Below are 17,045 nucleotides of genomic sequence, written 5' to 3'. Positions count from 1 at the left end.
TTCACACTCGACCAAATAAACCCAGCTTCTCAACGAAGCTGATTAGTTTGTATAGTGAGTGGTCTTTCGGGTCAGATGGCAAGAGTAAGCTCTGCTGAACACTGAAAACCTGATTCGGTCCCCAGCGGGGCAGGCACAAAGTATGTGCTCTGCTGTTTCATCATTTTACAGACAGAGGCGACACACACATCCAGGTGTTCAATGTTTGTGTGGCAGAGCCTTAGACGATGCCAAAGACAGGCTGGTGCGGTGAAGCTGCTTGCAGCACCCTCCTTTGCAAGGGAGTCAGCAACCTCATTGCCTTCCACGCCAGTATAACAAGGAATCCAAACCAGATACAGTAGAATAGAATAGGAGAGGAGGAGAGTCGTTTTTACCGATTTGCTACCAATTTAGACGTTGCTTAAAGAAAAATCTAGTGGCGTAAGATCTGGAGATTTTGGGGGGCACTCTATCATTCTGCGTCTACCAATCCACCTCATAGAGAAACAGTTAATTAGGAAGTCGAGAACATCTCGTGCATATTGCCTGTTGCAACCATATGCTTTAATGATAATATGCTTTATTGCCCAAAGAACCTTCAAGAACCAGCAAATCTTGTTCAGTCACTATACAACTATACAGCGTGACTCACGGTCGATGGTAGGTTAGACGTTTCTGGAAAACGCAAAGCATGATTTTTCTGAACCTTTCACCTCTCACATTTCCTTACCTGTTCTATCGATCTAAAATATTTTCAGCATTGCGGCGTTGCCACTTCCATCAAAAATTCCTAGTAACTTTATTTTTTTTTAATGGAACACCCCGTATATTAATACATTTTTAGAATCGCTCTGATATTTTAATACTTTTTTGTTGATAATGACCTATACCTATCTCTATCTGTTTTAAATATAAAAATTAAATTGTGCTAAATATGGTCTAAAACATAGCCTTAATTGAAATTAAGTACATCAGTACTCTCAATTCATGAAAAGTTGATATTTTGATGATAGTTTGGACAAACTCGAAATATTCAAATAACACCAAGAAATCGATTCCATATCATACAGGGAGTGCTAAAATTACTATTATTTCCATTGTGCATAAAAGTGGTCAAAAGTTCATTTTTCAAATGAAACCCCCTGTATATTACTCGGTAAATTGAAAGATGGTGAAAAATGCTTCAAGATGATATATCATGTCCCTATACCTAAATCGTCAAGTTTTCTCAATAAAGTCGCTTCTTCTGGAAACACTATTTTTTTTTAGAATTTAGATTCAGGTAGCAGTGAATTTATCAAGCTTATAGCAGTTTGGTTACTTTTATAAGTAATCGATAAATGATTATTGACGGTGTTTCAAAAAATTGCCAAAAATGAATGCAAATATTGATTATTCAAACAAAGTTCTTATGAAATTATTTATTATACACGGACAGTGTGATCAAATCATTGCCAGAACTTGTAGAAAATTCAACCAAATGTATCCTGAATTAACACCAATGAACGAGAGGAAGTTTGTAAGATTACAAAATAATTTCCTTAACTATGGCTCCATGTTAAAAGCGCCTTCAACATTACCAAAACCTGTTACTTCAAATGAGGACAATACTGTTAACGTTTTGGCATATTTTTATGCATATCCAGAAGCTTCCATTAGCAGTGCAGAAAAAAGATTTAGGTGTATCACATGCTTCAGTATGACGAATTTTGAAAAATCATGGAATGCATCCGTATAAATTTACCAAAGTTCAAGCTCTAAAAGCAGAAGACTTCGAACGTAGAATGCATTTTTGTGAATCCCTTTTGATTCATACACAGGAAGATCGGGAATTTTTGTCAAAAATAATTTGGAGCGACGAATCAAAATTTACGAGAGATGGTTACCAAAGAAATGGGTTTTCAAGAAAAATTTGACCTGAATGTTTTCTGTATTCTGAAGAACAATAAAATTAGCTTTTTTATTTATGAAGACACACTGAATGCAGAGAGATATTTCCAAATAATAAGGACGACTGTAGCCGATTTTCTTGAAAATTTGCCTTTGGAGGAATATAGGAATTCGTGGTTTCAACTGGACGGAGCGCCAGCTCATTCCACCCAGGAAGTTTCCAGGAAACTTGACGAACTCTTCGACGATCGTTGGTTTAGGCGTTTAGGGCCGTGGGATTGGCCACTGAGATTACCCGATCTCACGCCACTTGACTTTTTTTATGAGGTGTGTTAAAAGAAAGGGTATACAGTACTCCAGTGCCTACCAAAGAAGAATTGCGACGGCGAATAGTGCGGAGTATTGAAGATCTGGATCCCCAGGAAATTGAAAAAGCAACCACAAGTCGCGTACAAAAAACATTTTCAGCATTTATTGTGAAAATGTGATATTTTGTTTACAATTTTGTTATTTTGAATCATCCTATTCTGTTATTGTCTGTACTTTCACATGTTTTAGCCTACAAAATCTTACTTTTTACCTAGAAATGACTGATTTTTGGTACAGTTGTTCCCTGGAAACTTTGAGCCATAGTTAAGGAAATTATTTTGTAACCTTACAAACTTCCTCTCGTTCATTGGTGTTAATTCAGGATACATTTGGTTGAATTTTTTACACGTTCTGACGATGATTTGATCACTTTGTTCATGTGTATAATAAATAATTTCACAAGAACTTCGTTTGAATAATCGATATTTGCATTCATTTTGGAAGATGATTCGAAACACCGTCGATAACTTTTTGTAAATTACTTATAAACGTAACCGAACTGCTATAAGCTTGATAATTCCACTGCAACCTAAATAAAATTCTAAAAAAAAACTAATGTTTCTAGAAGAAGCGACTTTATTGAGGAAACTTGACGATTTAGGTAAAGGGACATGATATATCATCTTGAAGCATTTTTCACCATCTTTCAATTTACCGAGTAATATACAGGGGGTTTCATTTGAAAAAATGAACTTTTGACTACTTTTATGCACAATGGAAATAATAGTAATTTTAGCACGCCCTGTATGATATGGAGTCGATTTGTTGGTGTTATTTGAATATTTCGAGTTTGTCCAAACTATCATCAAAATATCAACTTTTCATGAATTGAGAGTACTGATGTACTTAATTTCAATAAAGGCTATGTTTTGGACCATATTTAGCACAATTTATTTTTTATCTCGAAAACAGATAGAGATAGGAATAGGACATTATTAACAAAAGAGTATTAAAATACTAGAGCGATTCCAAAAATGTATTAATATACAGGGTGTTCCATTTAAAAAAATAAAGTTGCTAGGACTTTTTGATGGAAACGCAACGCCGCAATGCTGAAAATATTTTAGATCGATAGAACAGGTAAGGAAATGTGAGAGGTGAAATTTTCAGAAAAATCATGCTTGGTGTTTTCCAGAAACGTCTAACCTACCATCGACCGTGAGTCACGCTGTATACACACACATATATATATATATATACACATCGGAAAAGTCTAGGAATATTTTTTAAATGGCAATAATTTTTTTTTAGATCGCTTTAGGGAAAAAAAAGTTGACGGGTGATTATTAAACGAATGTAACTTACAACAAAATTTATTAAATGGTCAAAAATACTGAGTGCGCATATAAGCAAAACTAAAAAAAACATGGCTCTTCTTTGGCACCCCGAAAACAAATCATAATACAAAAAAAATTGGAATCAGTACAAAGTATGGCCTCCACGCTAGTTTATTACGGCCCTACATCTATCGTTCATCGACAAAATGAGATTGTCAATGTCTTGTTGAGGTACATTTGCCCATTCAGCGATTAAAAGCTCTCTCAACTGAAACGTTGTGTGAATGTTCCCCATATGCGGAGTAATTCTTCGTTGAAGCATATCCCACACATGCTCGATGGGATTCAGGTCCGGTGATTGTGCTGGCCATGGCAATACATCAACTCCTTCGTTGGTGAGCCAGTCAGTCACTAGACGCGCGACATGTGGACGAGCATTATCGTGCATTAGGTGAAAGTTTTCACCAACAGCACCAGCAAACGGACGGACTATAGGTAGAATGGTGTCGAGGTACTGTCGAGCTGTGAGGGAGCGATTTGGAAAAACGAGATCGGTTCTGCCGCCGATCATGATTCCGCCCCATAGCATTACTGTACCACCTCTGTATGTGTGGACTTCCTGGACGTGTCTCAAACGTTCATTATTTCCAGGTCGTCTCCACAGTCTCACTCGACGAGAATCTGGATGAAATCCAAATCTGGATTCGTCTGTAAACAAAACTGTGGCCCAATCATTCGCATCCCAGTTTTGATGTTCTTGACACCACTCTAATCTTCTACCGCGATTGCCTCTCGACAAAGGTGAACATCTAAGTGGCCTTTTTTGTGGAGATCTGCTTCATGCAGTCGATTTTTGACAGAATCACGACCAATGGTTACCTGGTGCGTCTGCTGCAGCACGTTAACCAACTCAGGTGCTGTGATTGTCGGTTGTCTTCTTGCGGTTAAGACCAAAAATCGGTCTTAAACTGCAGTTGTAGCGCGTCCTCGCCCTGGATGTTGTTCGGCTGGACTGCCAGTTTCACGGAAATGCCACCACAATCGACTGATAACACTTTGGGAGACCCCCAAACGAAGAGCTACATCATTTTGTCGCATGCCACCTTGAAGAAGCCCTACAGCTCTATTCATCTCAGCGAATGGTAAGTGATGGCGTTCCATGTTAAAGCACAATATTTCCAGTTTAATTGCTGAGCAAGAACTGCATAGAATGTACAAACTCAACACTTTCAGATTATTCATTGTAGCCGAAAACCTACAGTTTGTAAAAAACTTGATAAAAGATTAGTTACCGTTTTTGCAGGCTTTGTTCAACCCATAGAAATCTACAGGGTGGTCGAGTGTACCAATTTAATCGAAATTAAACGACCTCATGCATTTATTTTTATGATATTTAGTATGTTATAAAAATATCCCTAGACTTTTCCGATGTGTATATATATATATATATACAGAGTGACCCATTTGAAAGCGGGCCACCTCTCTAAAACTGTTATTTATTATCCGATTCAGAAGTTTTTTTTTTCAATAGATAGAGCGTCAATAGTTCTATTAGAGTGCTGTGAAGTCGAAATATAAATAAAATTTTCAAGGCCTACTTCGAATTTTTTTCAAGGTCAAAAATCCAAAAAACATACTAGCGATTTTTTTATATGAAATTTGACGACGCCACTGGATTTTTGATGCTTTCAAATGGTTGTGACTGAAATTTCAAGATAAAATAATGTTTTTTAACAGAAATATGGCATAAGTAAAATATACCAATCACTGTCAAAATAATTCAAATAGTTGTATATTAAATAACAATTTTGTAAATAATATGGTTTGAAATACTTCTTCAGAACATAACAACTTTATGTGCGATATAGTTATCTTTATTAGCACACTGCAGTTTGTTGTCAAAGAATAGAAATACACATCTTTATATCATAATATAATTATCAATATTAAAACCATAAATGAACCACTACAAAAGAATGTATTAACATGACAATGCCCACACATTAAATTTTGGACTGTTCCACCAAATCTCCATTCAATTCGATACATTTATCATATCGTTTTCTAATGTTAACCAAAACATTCAATAATTGATTTGGGGTGATATCTCTGCAAGCCTGTCTTATTCTTTCACGCAGTTCCTCTTTGCTCGTTGGGCGAGTTTTGTATACTTTTTCCTTAACGGTGCCCCATAAAAAAAATCAAGTGGAGTCAAGTCCGGGGATCTGGGGGAAACTCAATCAGTGAACTATTTCGCCCTATCCACCGATTAGGAAAATTTTCTTCCAGCCAATCTCTAACAATCCTGCTATTGTGGATGGAACAGCCATCTAATTGAAATAGAATATGGGCCTCTTCTGCTAGTGGAAGTTCATCCATAGCGTTGGAAAACTCGTTTTTCAAAAAATTCAAAAAAATTTGACCATTCAAATTGTTTTCAAAAAAAAAGGGGCCAATTATTCTGGTATGTAATATTCCGCACCAAACATTTATTTTTTGGGAGTACTGTCTTCTGCAATTTATTATCCAATGTGGATTTTCTTCCGTCCAGTACCTTGAATTTTGAGAATTAACTGTTCCATTGGTTGTGAATGTTGCCTCGTCACTGAACAAAATTTTTTTCAGAAAATTCCTGTTATTTAGATATTCTCCTTGAGCCCATAAACTATACTCCATCCTCTTTTCATTATCGCCTTCTTCTAAGGTGTGAAGAAACTTTGGTTTAAAGGGCTTCATATTATTATATTTCCTAAGATTTCTCCTTATTGTTTCACGCGGTAAGTTGATGTCCAAACTTGCAATTCTCACACTTGTTTTCGGATTATTATTAAAATAATTTCGAATTCGTTCAGAATTATTTCGTCTCTGCCTTTGTACAGTATTAATATTCTTCAGGATATGTTTACTAACAGCTCCATACTGATTGAAAATTTTGTTTACTCTTCCAACTGTAGCTCTGCTAATATTTCGACGCTCCGGATGCATGTTATTGAAAATTCTACATACTTCCCTTTCGGATCTGTCGTTGTTACCACGAAGTTTTACTATTTCAATTTTCTCCTGCAAAGTCAAATTATCTGCCATACTTCTTTATTAGTGTAGGTACTTGAAGAGTTATAAACTTCACTATTAATACTGACAAATTTGTGTCTTTTCGTCTTTTATTTTAATGACTTGTCATCTCCACGGCAACTTAACTTTCAAAGCCTTCTAATAAAAATAATATTTTCGAAATGTGGCATCCCAAACATGTTTGAATGAAACCAAGATATGTAGATATTCGGAATAACTGACAACCACCAAAGAGGAACTGCGTGAAAGAATAAGACCAGGCTTGCATAAATGTTACCCCAAACCAATGATCGAATTTTGATCGAATCTTATGATTAGTTAGCATTAGAAAATGGTAGAATAAACTTATCGAATTAAATCGGAAATTAGTTACAAAGTACGGATATTAATGTCTGGGCACTCTCATCTCAATCCATTTTTTTGTTGTAGTTCATTTATTTCATCAGTATTGGTTATTATTGATTATTGAATATTGATTACTATTTGATGTAAAGATGTATATTTCATTTCTCTGATGACAAAAAAACTGCAGTGTTTTGATGGACATAACTATCTTCTATACTTTATGGAGTTCTGTTTGAAAGAAACATAATTTGACACCATTTTGAATAACTGCTGTTTACAAGCTCGACTGCTAACGACGTGAAAGAGCATTTTAAACGATATTATTAATAATATTGTGATTTAATATGACGACAATTCGAAATATTTAGATAAAGTGATAAAAATTTTACTTATGCTATATTTCTGTTAAAAAAACATATTTTATCTTGAAATTTCAGTCACAACCATTTGAAAGCATCACAAATCCAGTGGCGTCGTCAAATTTCATATAAAAAAATCGCTAGTATGTTTTTTGGATTTTTGACCTTGAAAAAAATTCGAAGTAGGCCTTGAAAATTTTATTTATATTTCGACTTCACAGCACTCTAATAGAACTATTGACGCTCTATCTATTGAAAAAAAAAACTTCTGAATCGGATAATAAATAACAGTTTTAGAGAGGTGGCCCGCTTTCAAATGGGTCACTCTGTATATATATATATATATATATATATATATATATATATATATATATATATATATATATATATGCCATCCAGGTGTTCAATCTTTGTTTGGCAGAGTCTAAAGCGATGCCACTGACAGGTTCCTGGTCCGATGAAGCCGTTTGCAGCACCCTCTTTTGCAAGAGAGTCAACAGCCCCACCTTCCACGCCAGTATGGCTAAAAATCCAGACCAGAGAAAGTCTGCTAGGTCTTTCTATCTGCTACTACAACTATCTGCTATTAATATTTCCTTCAACTGGAGGATCCAGTCCTCTCTACCCGGGAACAGTACTTCATAAGGCAGTTCGTAGTTGACAGTTGGAGATGTAAAAGTCCCGGTTACAGGAGACGAAAATCAAACTTTTCATCTCAGTGTGTGGAAAGCTATTTTTTTTAAGATTTTTTTTGTCGAATCCGGCGAATACTTATCTGAAATTGCGTATCATACACTGATTACTTATTTAGAACTTTGATGGCGGCAACGAACATGGCCCCCATTCACAACTTCTACAAACTCAACTTGACGTCAAGGAATCCTATTTTCTTTGACTCATCTGCATTATGTGACATTAATAAAAGGTAGTGAATAAAAAACCATACACGACCTACCTGTTTCACCAGTGGTAACTGCCGCGGGGGCACTCGGAGGACCCCTTCCAATGTTATTGACCGCGATGACATACATTTCATATTCTGTGTAAGGGCTGAGATTCCTAACGGAGTAGTACATGGTGATGATGCCACTGATTTCACTGTAAGCCTGGTTGGCGTATTTCGGCTTGAACTGGATAACATAGTACTGCAACTCTTCTGGCCCATTGTACGACCACGTTAGTCGGACCGAAGTTGCGGTTATCTCGGAGATCTTGACGTTAGTTGGTGGCCCCGGTAAAGCTGAAAAATATCAGATGAAATTTATATTTTAGCAAAAATACTCACATTTTGAGTTGTGTCTGCTTTATCTCAAATGGAATCACACGTTAAAAAGTAAGACCTCGTTAGTCCTGTGCTCGCACAAGTTTCAACTTATTCACTTTCATTGATATAATCAGTACCCCTGTACAGTTCAAAATTATGCAGCAGAACTCTTTGGGAATTTAGTTGGCAAATATAAAGTTTTGAACAAGAACCACAAGTCAATTTATATTCAAATTGAAAGGAGGCTTTAGGAGGAACTGTTTTCTGAGGAAGAAATACTTTTTGCTTTCTACTTCTCTATTTTCATCTAGAAGTAACTTTCAGATACAAACTGGAAATACTTTTGAAACAACAACAAATCACTGTTTTCCAAACATTTTTTACGGAATTGAGTCTGATATAATTTATAAGAATGCTACACAATATATGTATATAAAAGAGTTATGCCATGAAATTTCACTTACATGGAACACCTGAATATGTTTTTTCGACCTATATTTAATTTTAAAAAATAGTACTGTGGAATACTAGAAAGATTAGTCTCAAATACCCACAATTTATACTTCTCTGAAATTAGGACAAAAATAATGCTGCAAACAGTAAAACCGCTTAATTTCATTCTATAGACATCAAATTTCATAACATACTTAAGCCAAATATCAACGGTAGTTGGAATATGATGATGAGAAGTAACATGATGGTATCTGCTGAAAGTTCGACTACCCCAATCCAGAACGGAGGATGATAAACTCACATCACCAGAAAGTTTCGTACTATTCGGAACTTCAATGTAATTTAACATTATAACTCATTACAGAAAAAACTAAGACCAAAACTGTTTTGGTCAGTCACTCATTGTTTATTGTTTATTTCTTTTGGGAAACTATTTTTAGGGTTTGGCAACAAGTATCAAAAATCAAAATAACAGGCGGTGTTGTCAAGTTGACAATAGAATAATAGATAACTGAGGCTGACGTTTCCACAGAACTCTCAATTACATCTTAGTGTCTAGAACGAGCTATGAGTTCAGTGGGTGCCTTTATTTTGAGGAACTTTGATCCAAATTTGAGCAGTAAGGACTGATCAATGCTTTAGATTCATGCAGCATCAACTTTCATCTTTCCTATCACTAAGATAGGTGAACTATTGGACAGCTCCAAGCCACAAAACAGGTTGGCGTTCTGTGACGAATACTTCAATTTTCATTTTGACTCTGGAAAGTCAACTATTATTAGTGAAAGTGTAAATTGATTTTTCATTATTGCTTCTTCTGAGGGCGAACAATTCAAAATTATATATCAATTTCACAGGCACTTAAATAGCTGTTTAATTGTTACACTGTCGTCTTGATCTCTCGCCCTCCAGCGCCCTCTGACAACCTCGTCGATTCACCCCTTAGAGTAATAATAAGACATAAAGTTGCCATGCCTATACCAATACAATACATGTATTTTAAAATGGCTATCGTACTATCCTTTTCTGTACAACTTATGATCGTGGGGGGGTGGCGGGAAATGATAGGTTATGGAGAGTTTGTGAAGTAAGTTGGACCATAAAACAGTGGCGGTTGGTTTAGTTGATAATCGGAGGGATATTATATATTTATGAAATAAATCATTTCAGGTGAAAATGTATTCTGTTCAAATAGCTTCTACAGGAAATCTGATTTATTATTAATCATTATGGAAATGAGGCCAGTTTTTCTACCACCTTCTAGATTTTCATTTATGTATAGCTTTATAATGAAGCGCGTGGTTTACTGGGGTAAATTAAATTAGAAATCATAAATATTTATAATTACGATTGAGGTTTGATATTATTATAAGTCACACAAAGAATATGATTTCCGTTTTGGTTTTCTTCCTTTGAACGAGGCTCTCAAGTTGCATATATAGACAATATTCAATAAGAAATGACGGTTGTCATTTTTCTAACCTTTTTTTGGTTGTGGAAGGCAAATAATGAAATAATATAAACTTAGTTTCAAAAACTTTATTTATAAGAATAAGATCAAAAAAATGATCATTAAAAACATCAAAAATATCCCCTTTCATATTGTCGGTCCACAAAGACCCCTAGCTATCAATTTTGAATGAAATCACATAATAATATCGAACCTCAATCATAATTATGAATATTCATGATTTCTAATTGAAAATTCTTTATATCGAACCTTACAAACCGTACCGCTTTTGTTTGTCAAATATGAGAATGAATCACAAATTTCTTGATCTGATTTTATGAAGTGAAGTTCATTACTTTTGAAATTAACATTCATCATTGTTATGAATTTAGTTCATTTGAAATAATTTAATTTCAACCCAGTAAACCATGCGCTTTATTATTAAGCCATACATGAATAAAAATATAGTAGGTGGTAGAAAAACTGGCCCCATTTCCATAATCATTAACAATAAATTAGATTTTCTGTAGGAACTATTTGAACAGAATACATTTTCACCTGAAATGATTTATTTTATAAATATACAATATTCCTCGGATTATCAACTAAACCAACCGCCACTGTTTTATGATCCAACTTACTTCTCGTAAACAAACAAAGTTATGCTGCCTTCAATGTAAGGATGGAAAAGGCCCCTCTATTGTCTTTTGTTACTCTGAGGAAAATACTGTTTGTAAACCATGATTCGGTGCCATATTCTGAATTATGTTTACTCCTGTTGAAACGTATAACGTTGCATAAAGTCCCCAAGGAGAAGACAATTTGTGAAATATTCAAAAAACAAAATGAACCATGAAGAAACTTACAATAAAAAGAAAAATGTGCGTTTCAGTATTGATCAAAGGCTAATTTGAGTTTGTGAATCAAAATATGAAAATAAAATATGTACGTATGATTTCTCAAAAAATGAAACGAAGTTTCTGTCTTACTATGGGCCGATCTATATTGGCCAATCTATCTATGATGATAGGCGCGTTTGGTTCCCACTAATAAGCGAACTTTCATGCTTAAGTCAGATGTCAGTGTGATCACAATTCACATCTGCACCACGAACAGCGATATTAACGGTACCTAGCGTTCTTTTTGAAAAGCAGTAAACGAGTAAGCCGTATCGACGGATAGATTCGCATGGAAATTCTAAACGATTGGGTCGCTACACTAGTGTATAAGCATTTTACGCATAAATTATAGACTTATTTCTCGCAACTAGAAAAATCATTCTATAAAGTTCTATGACAAAATACGTCACTGAAGAAATAGTCATCACGATATACATTTACCTCTTTCATTTTCACAGGTTATGATCGGTGATCTGAAAATTTCTTTAAGATATTGAAATATTCATTGTTTGAATTATTCATTATGATATTCATTTTCTTAAATATAAAAAGTAACTCTTCGTAATGACTAGTAGATCTGAAAATCATGGTGTTTTGAACCAGTGCTTCGCAAAATGCTATCCTGAAGAGACATTTGACCAGTGCCTCAGTTCTGGCAAATCCAAAAGAAAAGGGCTAGTTTATACTTGGCATGGATGCATATCGACATGGAATATCTGTAGAACTGTCTGCGTCATTAGTAAAGAGCTCCTCGCTGCGGTTGGTCACTACCACTCCTTTGTATATGACCGTAAAATCTTTACCAGGTCAGACCACTAAGCACTTCGCTGGCGCTTCCAGAAGGACACGTAGCCAGGTGCGGCTCAAAAAGTTACCTTCTAATTTTAAAATTCGCCAACGGAAAGCAATGAGTCACAGAAACGCAGATAGCCTCTCAGGGATAGTATGCTTGAAATCCGCTTTCCAACTTTGTCAATGCTAGGAGGAAGAGAATACCCACTTGAAGTTGAATGATTTTATGGTATCCTGAAGATGATAAAAGTGCAGTAATTATACTTGTTTTTTTTACATAAATATGTAATGAGGCACTTGCTTTTACCGAAGGTTAGCCGTGAGAAAGACAGATCAAAAGGGAGAGAACTCCTGTTCCTTCAATCTGACAGATGACAGATCAAACCAAATGACAATTATGAAGAAGAGATGATAAAATCTCATAAAATAACGGGTGATTTTTTAAGAGGTATAGGATTTGATTTTCAAAACAACACAAAAAATTTGAAAAAATGTGTGAAATATTTATTAGAATCGACAGAACTATCATGTTTGAAGATTATTTTATGCAAATGTTGTCCGTGGCTTCGCTTTAGATGGCCCATGCGTAAGGTCCATTTTGGCACACTCTCTCTAACATATCGACCGGTATTTCACGTATAAATTCTTCAATATTGGCTTCCACAGCGTCAGTCGTTGCTGGTTTATCCCTGTAGACTTGAGCCTTAACATGACCCCACAATAAATAATCCAAAGGCGTTAAATCACACGATCTAGGCGGCCAATTGACGGGCCTCAAACGTTCTTCATTCGTAAGTCGATTCATGGTTACATTATAGACCAAATTGAACAAGTTTGACAATGACACAAGACACGATTCACGGCCTGATCTGTCGAACACAGTGTTGCCAAAACAATACCAGCAAAAAATCACCCATTACGTTGTGAGGAGAGTTCAGATAGGTTGATATTATGAATAATTTGACGTTCAGAGGGATCGAACACTCATAATCATACAGGGTCTGAGATATTTTTCAATTATTTTCGATGAGTGGAGATAATATTGGAGTTTTTCTTTTCAAGTTATGAAGTTAAATAGGACAGTTGAAACGCATTTGTCAACCAATTCGTTTTATTCGGCTCTTCTACAATAAACAACGATAAAAACCAAAAGAAACTTATCAAACGATTGAAAGACAAGGACGGTTTTTATTTGAAAGCCGACAAAGGTAACAAAGTAGTAATTCTGGATAAATCGGACTACTACGAAAGGGTCAATACTCTCATTACTAACGGACCGTATGCGAAATTGTCCAGGAACCCGTTACCAAAGATGAGTGTCGAAGTAAAAGACGTCCTCAAGAAATGCGGCAACATACTTACGCCTCAACTGAAACGGAAGTTACAAGTTTCCAACCCAACGGTGTCGAAACTATATTGCCTCCCAATATTCACAAACCGGGAAAATCAATGCGCCCCATCGTGTCAGCTATTGGAGCTCCTATCTACTAAATAGCAAAGTGGTTCACTAAGGAATTTGAAACCTTGTGTATTGCGGAACTAGGTTTTAGTATAAAAAACTCTTTAGAGTTCATACAACATACAAAAAAACATTGTTCTGCAAGAAGGTGAGATTTTGGTTTCTTTTGACGTTAGTTCCTTATTTCCTAGCGTCCCAATTCCACAGACCTTGGAATACCTCAGGGAATTACTAGAGAAAAATAATTTCAATAATAACAAAATCGATGAATTCGTTTCTTTAACTAATTTGTGTTTGAAACAAAATCGGTTCCAGGGTAGAAGGTTGCTTTTATGAACAACAGGAAGGAACGGCCATGGGAAATCCCTTGTCCCCCTACCTGGCAGACCTGTTCATGAGCAGATTCGAAATGGAAACCAAAGAAAAGTCAAAGTATTTTCCTAGGATTTGGCTAAGGTATGTGGATGATATTTTCGCGATATTCGATATCAAAAAACCGAATATTGACGACTTTGTTTCCTTTTTAAATAATATATGTCCATCAACAAAATTCACGTATGAGTTAGAAAATAAGAGAAAACTACCATTTCTTGACGTTTTGGTAATGAGGAGCCAATATGGAGAGTTATAATACGATATGTTTAGGAAAGAAACAAGCACGTACATGTATATTTCTGATAGTTCACATCACTGTGGACAGCACAAACGTGCTGGGTTGAATTTTTTGGAGCATCGTCTTTTGACTGACCCTCTAACAAATGATAGGCTCACTAAAGAAAAACGTACAATGCAGGAAATAGCAGCCACTAACGGTTTTTCGAGGGGTATTGTAGATGACATAATAAGGAAGAAGAAGTTTAGGTTAAGAATGAACGAAATCTCGACTTTCAGAAAGGACAAAAACTAAGATAAATACATCTCAGTTCCATACCATCAATATACAAGGAACTTTGGAAAGATTTTCAAGAAACTAGGTATGAAGGTGGTTTTTAAAACAAGCCATACACTACAGAGCCTTTTGGGAAGTCCAAAAGACAAAGTCGAGAATTCGGAAAAGTCTGGAATTTACGAAATTGAATGTAAGGACTGCGATGCAAAATATTGTAGACAGAAAAAAAGATCTATTGAAGTGAGATATAAGGAACACATAGCACACTTAAAATATGGAAGACCTGAAAAATCAGCAGTCGCCCATCATATTTTGTAACAAAACCATTCCATAGACTTCAGTTCATTAAGATTAGTTAGACAAGTTAACAACAACAGGCAACTAGATACCTATAAGAGTGTAGAAATAAGTAAACATAATAATAATATGAATAACGATGACGGACCAATACCAAATATCATATTATATAGTATATAGCTTGTTAAAATAATATTGTTGGGTTTATTTATTACTACATAAGGACACATTGTAAATATATTTAGGTAGGCAATATTAAGAAATTGATTTTTATATGGCTGAAAATTGTTTTATATATACCTAAAACATTTACCCATTACGTAAGAACATATTGTAAAATAATAGATAAGGCTAATTGCACTACTCACAACGGACATTACACAGCATATTGCAGACACCTATAAAGTGGCACGTGTCATGAATACAACGATTCACACGTGTTCCCAATTTCGCCAAAATCACTTGTGAGCAATGAGGCATATGTCCTCTTTTTTGAACAGGAGGGAACGAAGCAGCACCTTTGATGTGATTTTTTTTTCTTATTTCCTTTTTTTTATAATCTTAGTCCTTTGAATTGATTTGTATTTCATGATTGTTCCAAATTTCATTATTTATTGTTGAAAAAAAAATAGGGTTGTATACCTGTATGGTTTACCCGTATGATATATCTGTATAGCATAAATAACTTTAGTTTCGCGAAGTTTCCAGTTTTATCTTCCTCTTGAAGATGATCACTTGGTGCTCGAAACACGTGTCGAGGTGTTAAAAATAACGATTTGGTGTTGGGAAAAAACTCCAGTAATATTCACTTCTACAATGATTACCAAACTGAAAATATGAGCGCTCTAACATACTGTATCTTGGAATGAATAGCGTTGAAAGTATATTATTCCATTTCCGAATTTCGAGAAAATTTTCTTATCGACCCTGAAAGCAAATGGTACTTACATTGCACTTTGACCCTGGCAGGTGCCTCGATAACCCCCAGGGCGCTGGCGGCGATACAAGTATAGTTGGCGGATTCCTGAATGTTGGTCAACTCCAAGGTGTTTTTGCCGATGGGGAGTTTATCTTCGGGGGTGAGTTCCTGTGTTAACCCTTTACGCCACTTGACGAAAGGCATCGGGGATCCGACCGCAACGCACGTGAGATTCAAATCGTCTCCAAGTTTTACCTCGTTCACTGTTGGTGGTGGTATCGAGAACTGTGGCGGAACACGGCGAACTGAAATGAAAGTGGATTTTAGACAGTGTGTAGATATGAAAACATTTTTGATAAACAGTGGTATATTGCTTCAATTTGTAAAATTATGATTTTCTTTTGGTCCCTTGGAAGCTGTCTGACTCGTCCAAAAACACTGCAGCCTCTTCGGCTTATTGCATTTTATTCTCCCATCTTTTCATGACACCGATTCCATCAGTCTCTTTTCCTGTAATAGTTTGTACAGGTTCCGTGTTGAATGTTCGTCATATTCTTCTGGACGTTATTTTGTACGTCCATATACAGAGCTTTTCATGATGAGCGTTAATTAGTTTCTGACAAACTATTTAACGGATCAACCTGAAAATTTCACAGTATGCATAAATCAATATGACCTACACGCCTAAAATATTTCAAACGAAGCGGCGTTGTCGCTTCTACTATAAAGTAGCGGCTTCTTTGATTTTTCAAATGGAACACCCCGTATATAATATCATATTATGATTCATTATCACTTTGTCAACAAATTCATATACTATTTCCCTATACCTATCTATTACCGTTTAGAAGATATAAATTAATTTCGATATTTTTTTTTACCAAACATGAACTTTTATAAATGCTGATAATCTTGAACTCTCTCGCACTAAAACGATCAAATAGTGGAGTGATACTATGAGGATCTTCACTCCGAGTCATATTTTCATTTGCCTCAAACAGGGTCTTCAAAAAATGCAGATACTTTGATCTCACGAAAAAATGAGTGAAACTCAACTTTCTTAAATGGAATACCCTGTATATTTCAACATTTTTGAGCTCTACATCCAATTTTAGATTAACTTTGTTCAGATAATACTATTTCTATTTTGAACCGTTTTCGAGATAAACTGTTTCAAACGGAAACTGACGTGGTTTTCTTGCTCGTTTTTTGAATTCATCACTTATTTTGGATATTCAACATTTTTTTTATACTTAGTAATATTTCTTTTTGATCCAGTTTTTTAACTGTCTCAGATCAGTCAATTCGAAATTGGTATGTACCTACCTT

The 17,045-nt window shown here is 35.4% G+C and overlaps 1 protein-coding gene across 3 annotated transcripts in view; it reads right to left on the bottom strand.

Annotated features, from left to right (window-relative positions):
• Lar (tyrosine-protein phosphatase Lar) overlaps window positions 1-17,045 on the bottom strand; it is a 351,016-nt gene that overhangs the window by 92,358 nt on the left and 241,613 nt on the right. For 2 of the 3 annotated variants that reach the window (XM_074177677.1, XM_074177678.1), the window contains exons 4-5: window positions 15,746-16,021; window positions 8,250-8,534 (exon numbers count right to left, since the gene is read on the bottom strand). In XM_074177677.1, coding sequence (XP_074033778.1) covers window positions 8,250-8,534; window positions 15,746-16,021 — 561 coding nt within the window. Of the gene's footprint in view, window positions 1-8,249; window positions 8,535-9,205; window positions 9,485-15,745; window positions 16,022-17,045 lie in introns of those variants that run through there. The other variant, XM_074177679.1, reaches the window with a different exon arrangement.

The sequence above is a fragment of the Leptinotarsa decemlineata genome, unplaced genomic scaffold (genome assembly GCF_025532065.1).
Source record: "Leptinotarsa decemlineata unplaced genomic scaffold, Ldec_3_MD MMD2_tig00003192_RagTag_RagTag, whole genome shotgun sequence".
Lineage (NCBI taxonomy): Eukaryota > Metazoa > Arthropoda > Insecta > Coleoptera > Chrysomelidae > Leptinotarsa > Leptinotarsa decemlineata.
Note: the sequence above shows the minus strand (reverse complement) of the source record. Positions and strands in the feature narration are given on the sequence as shown.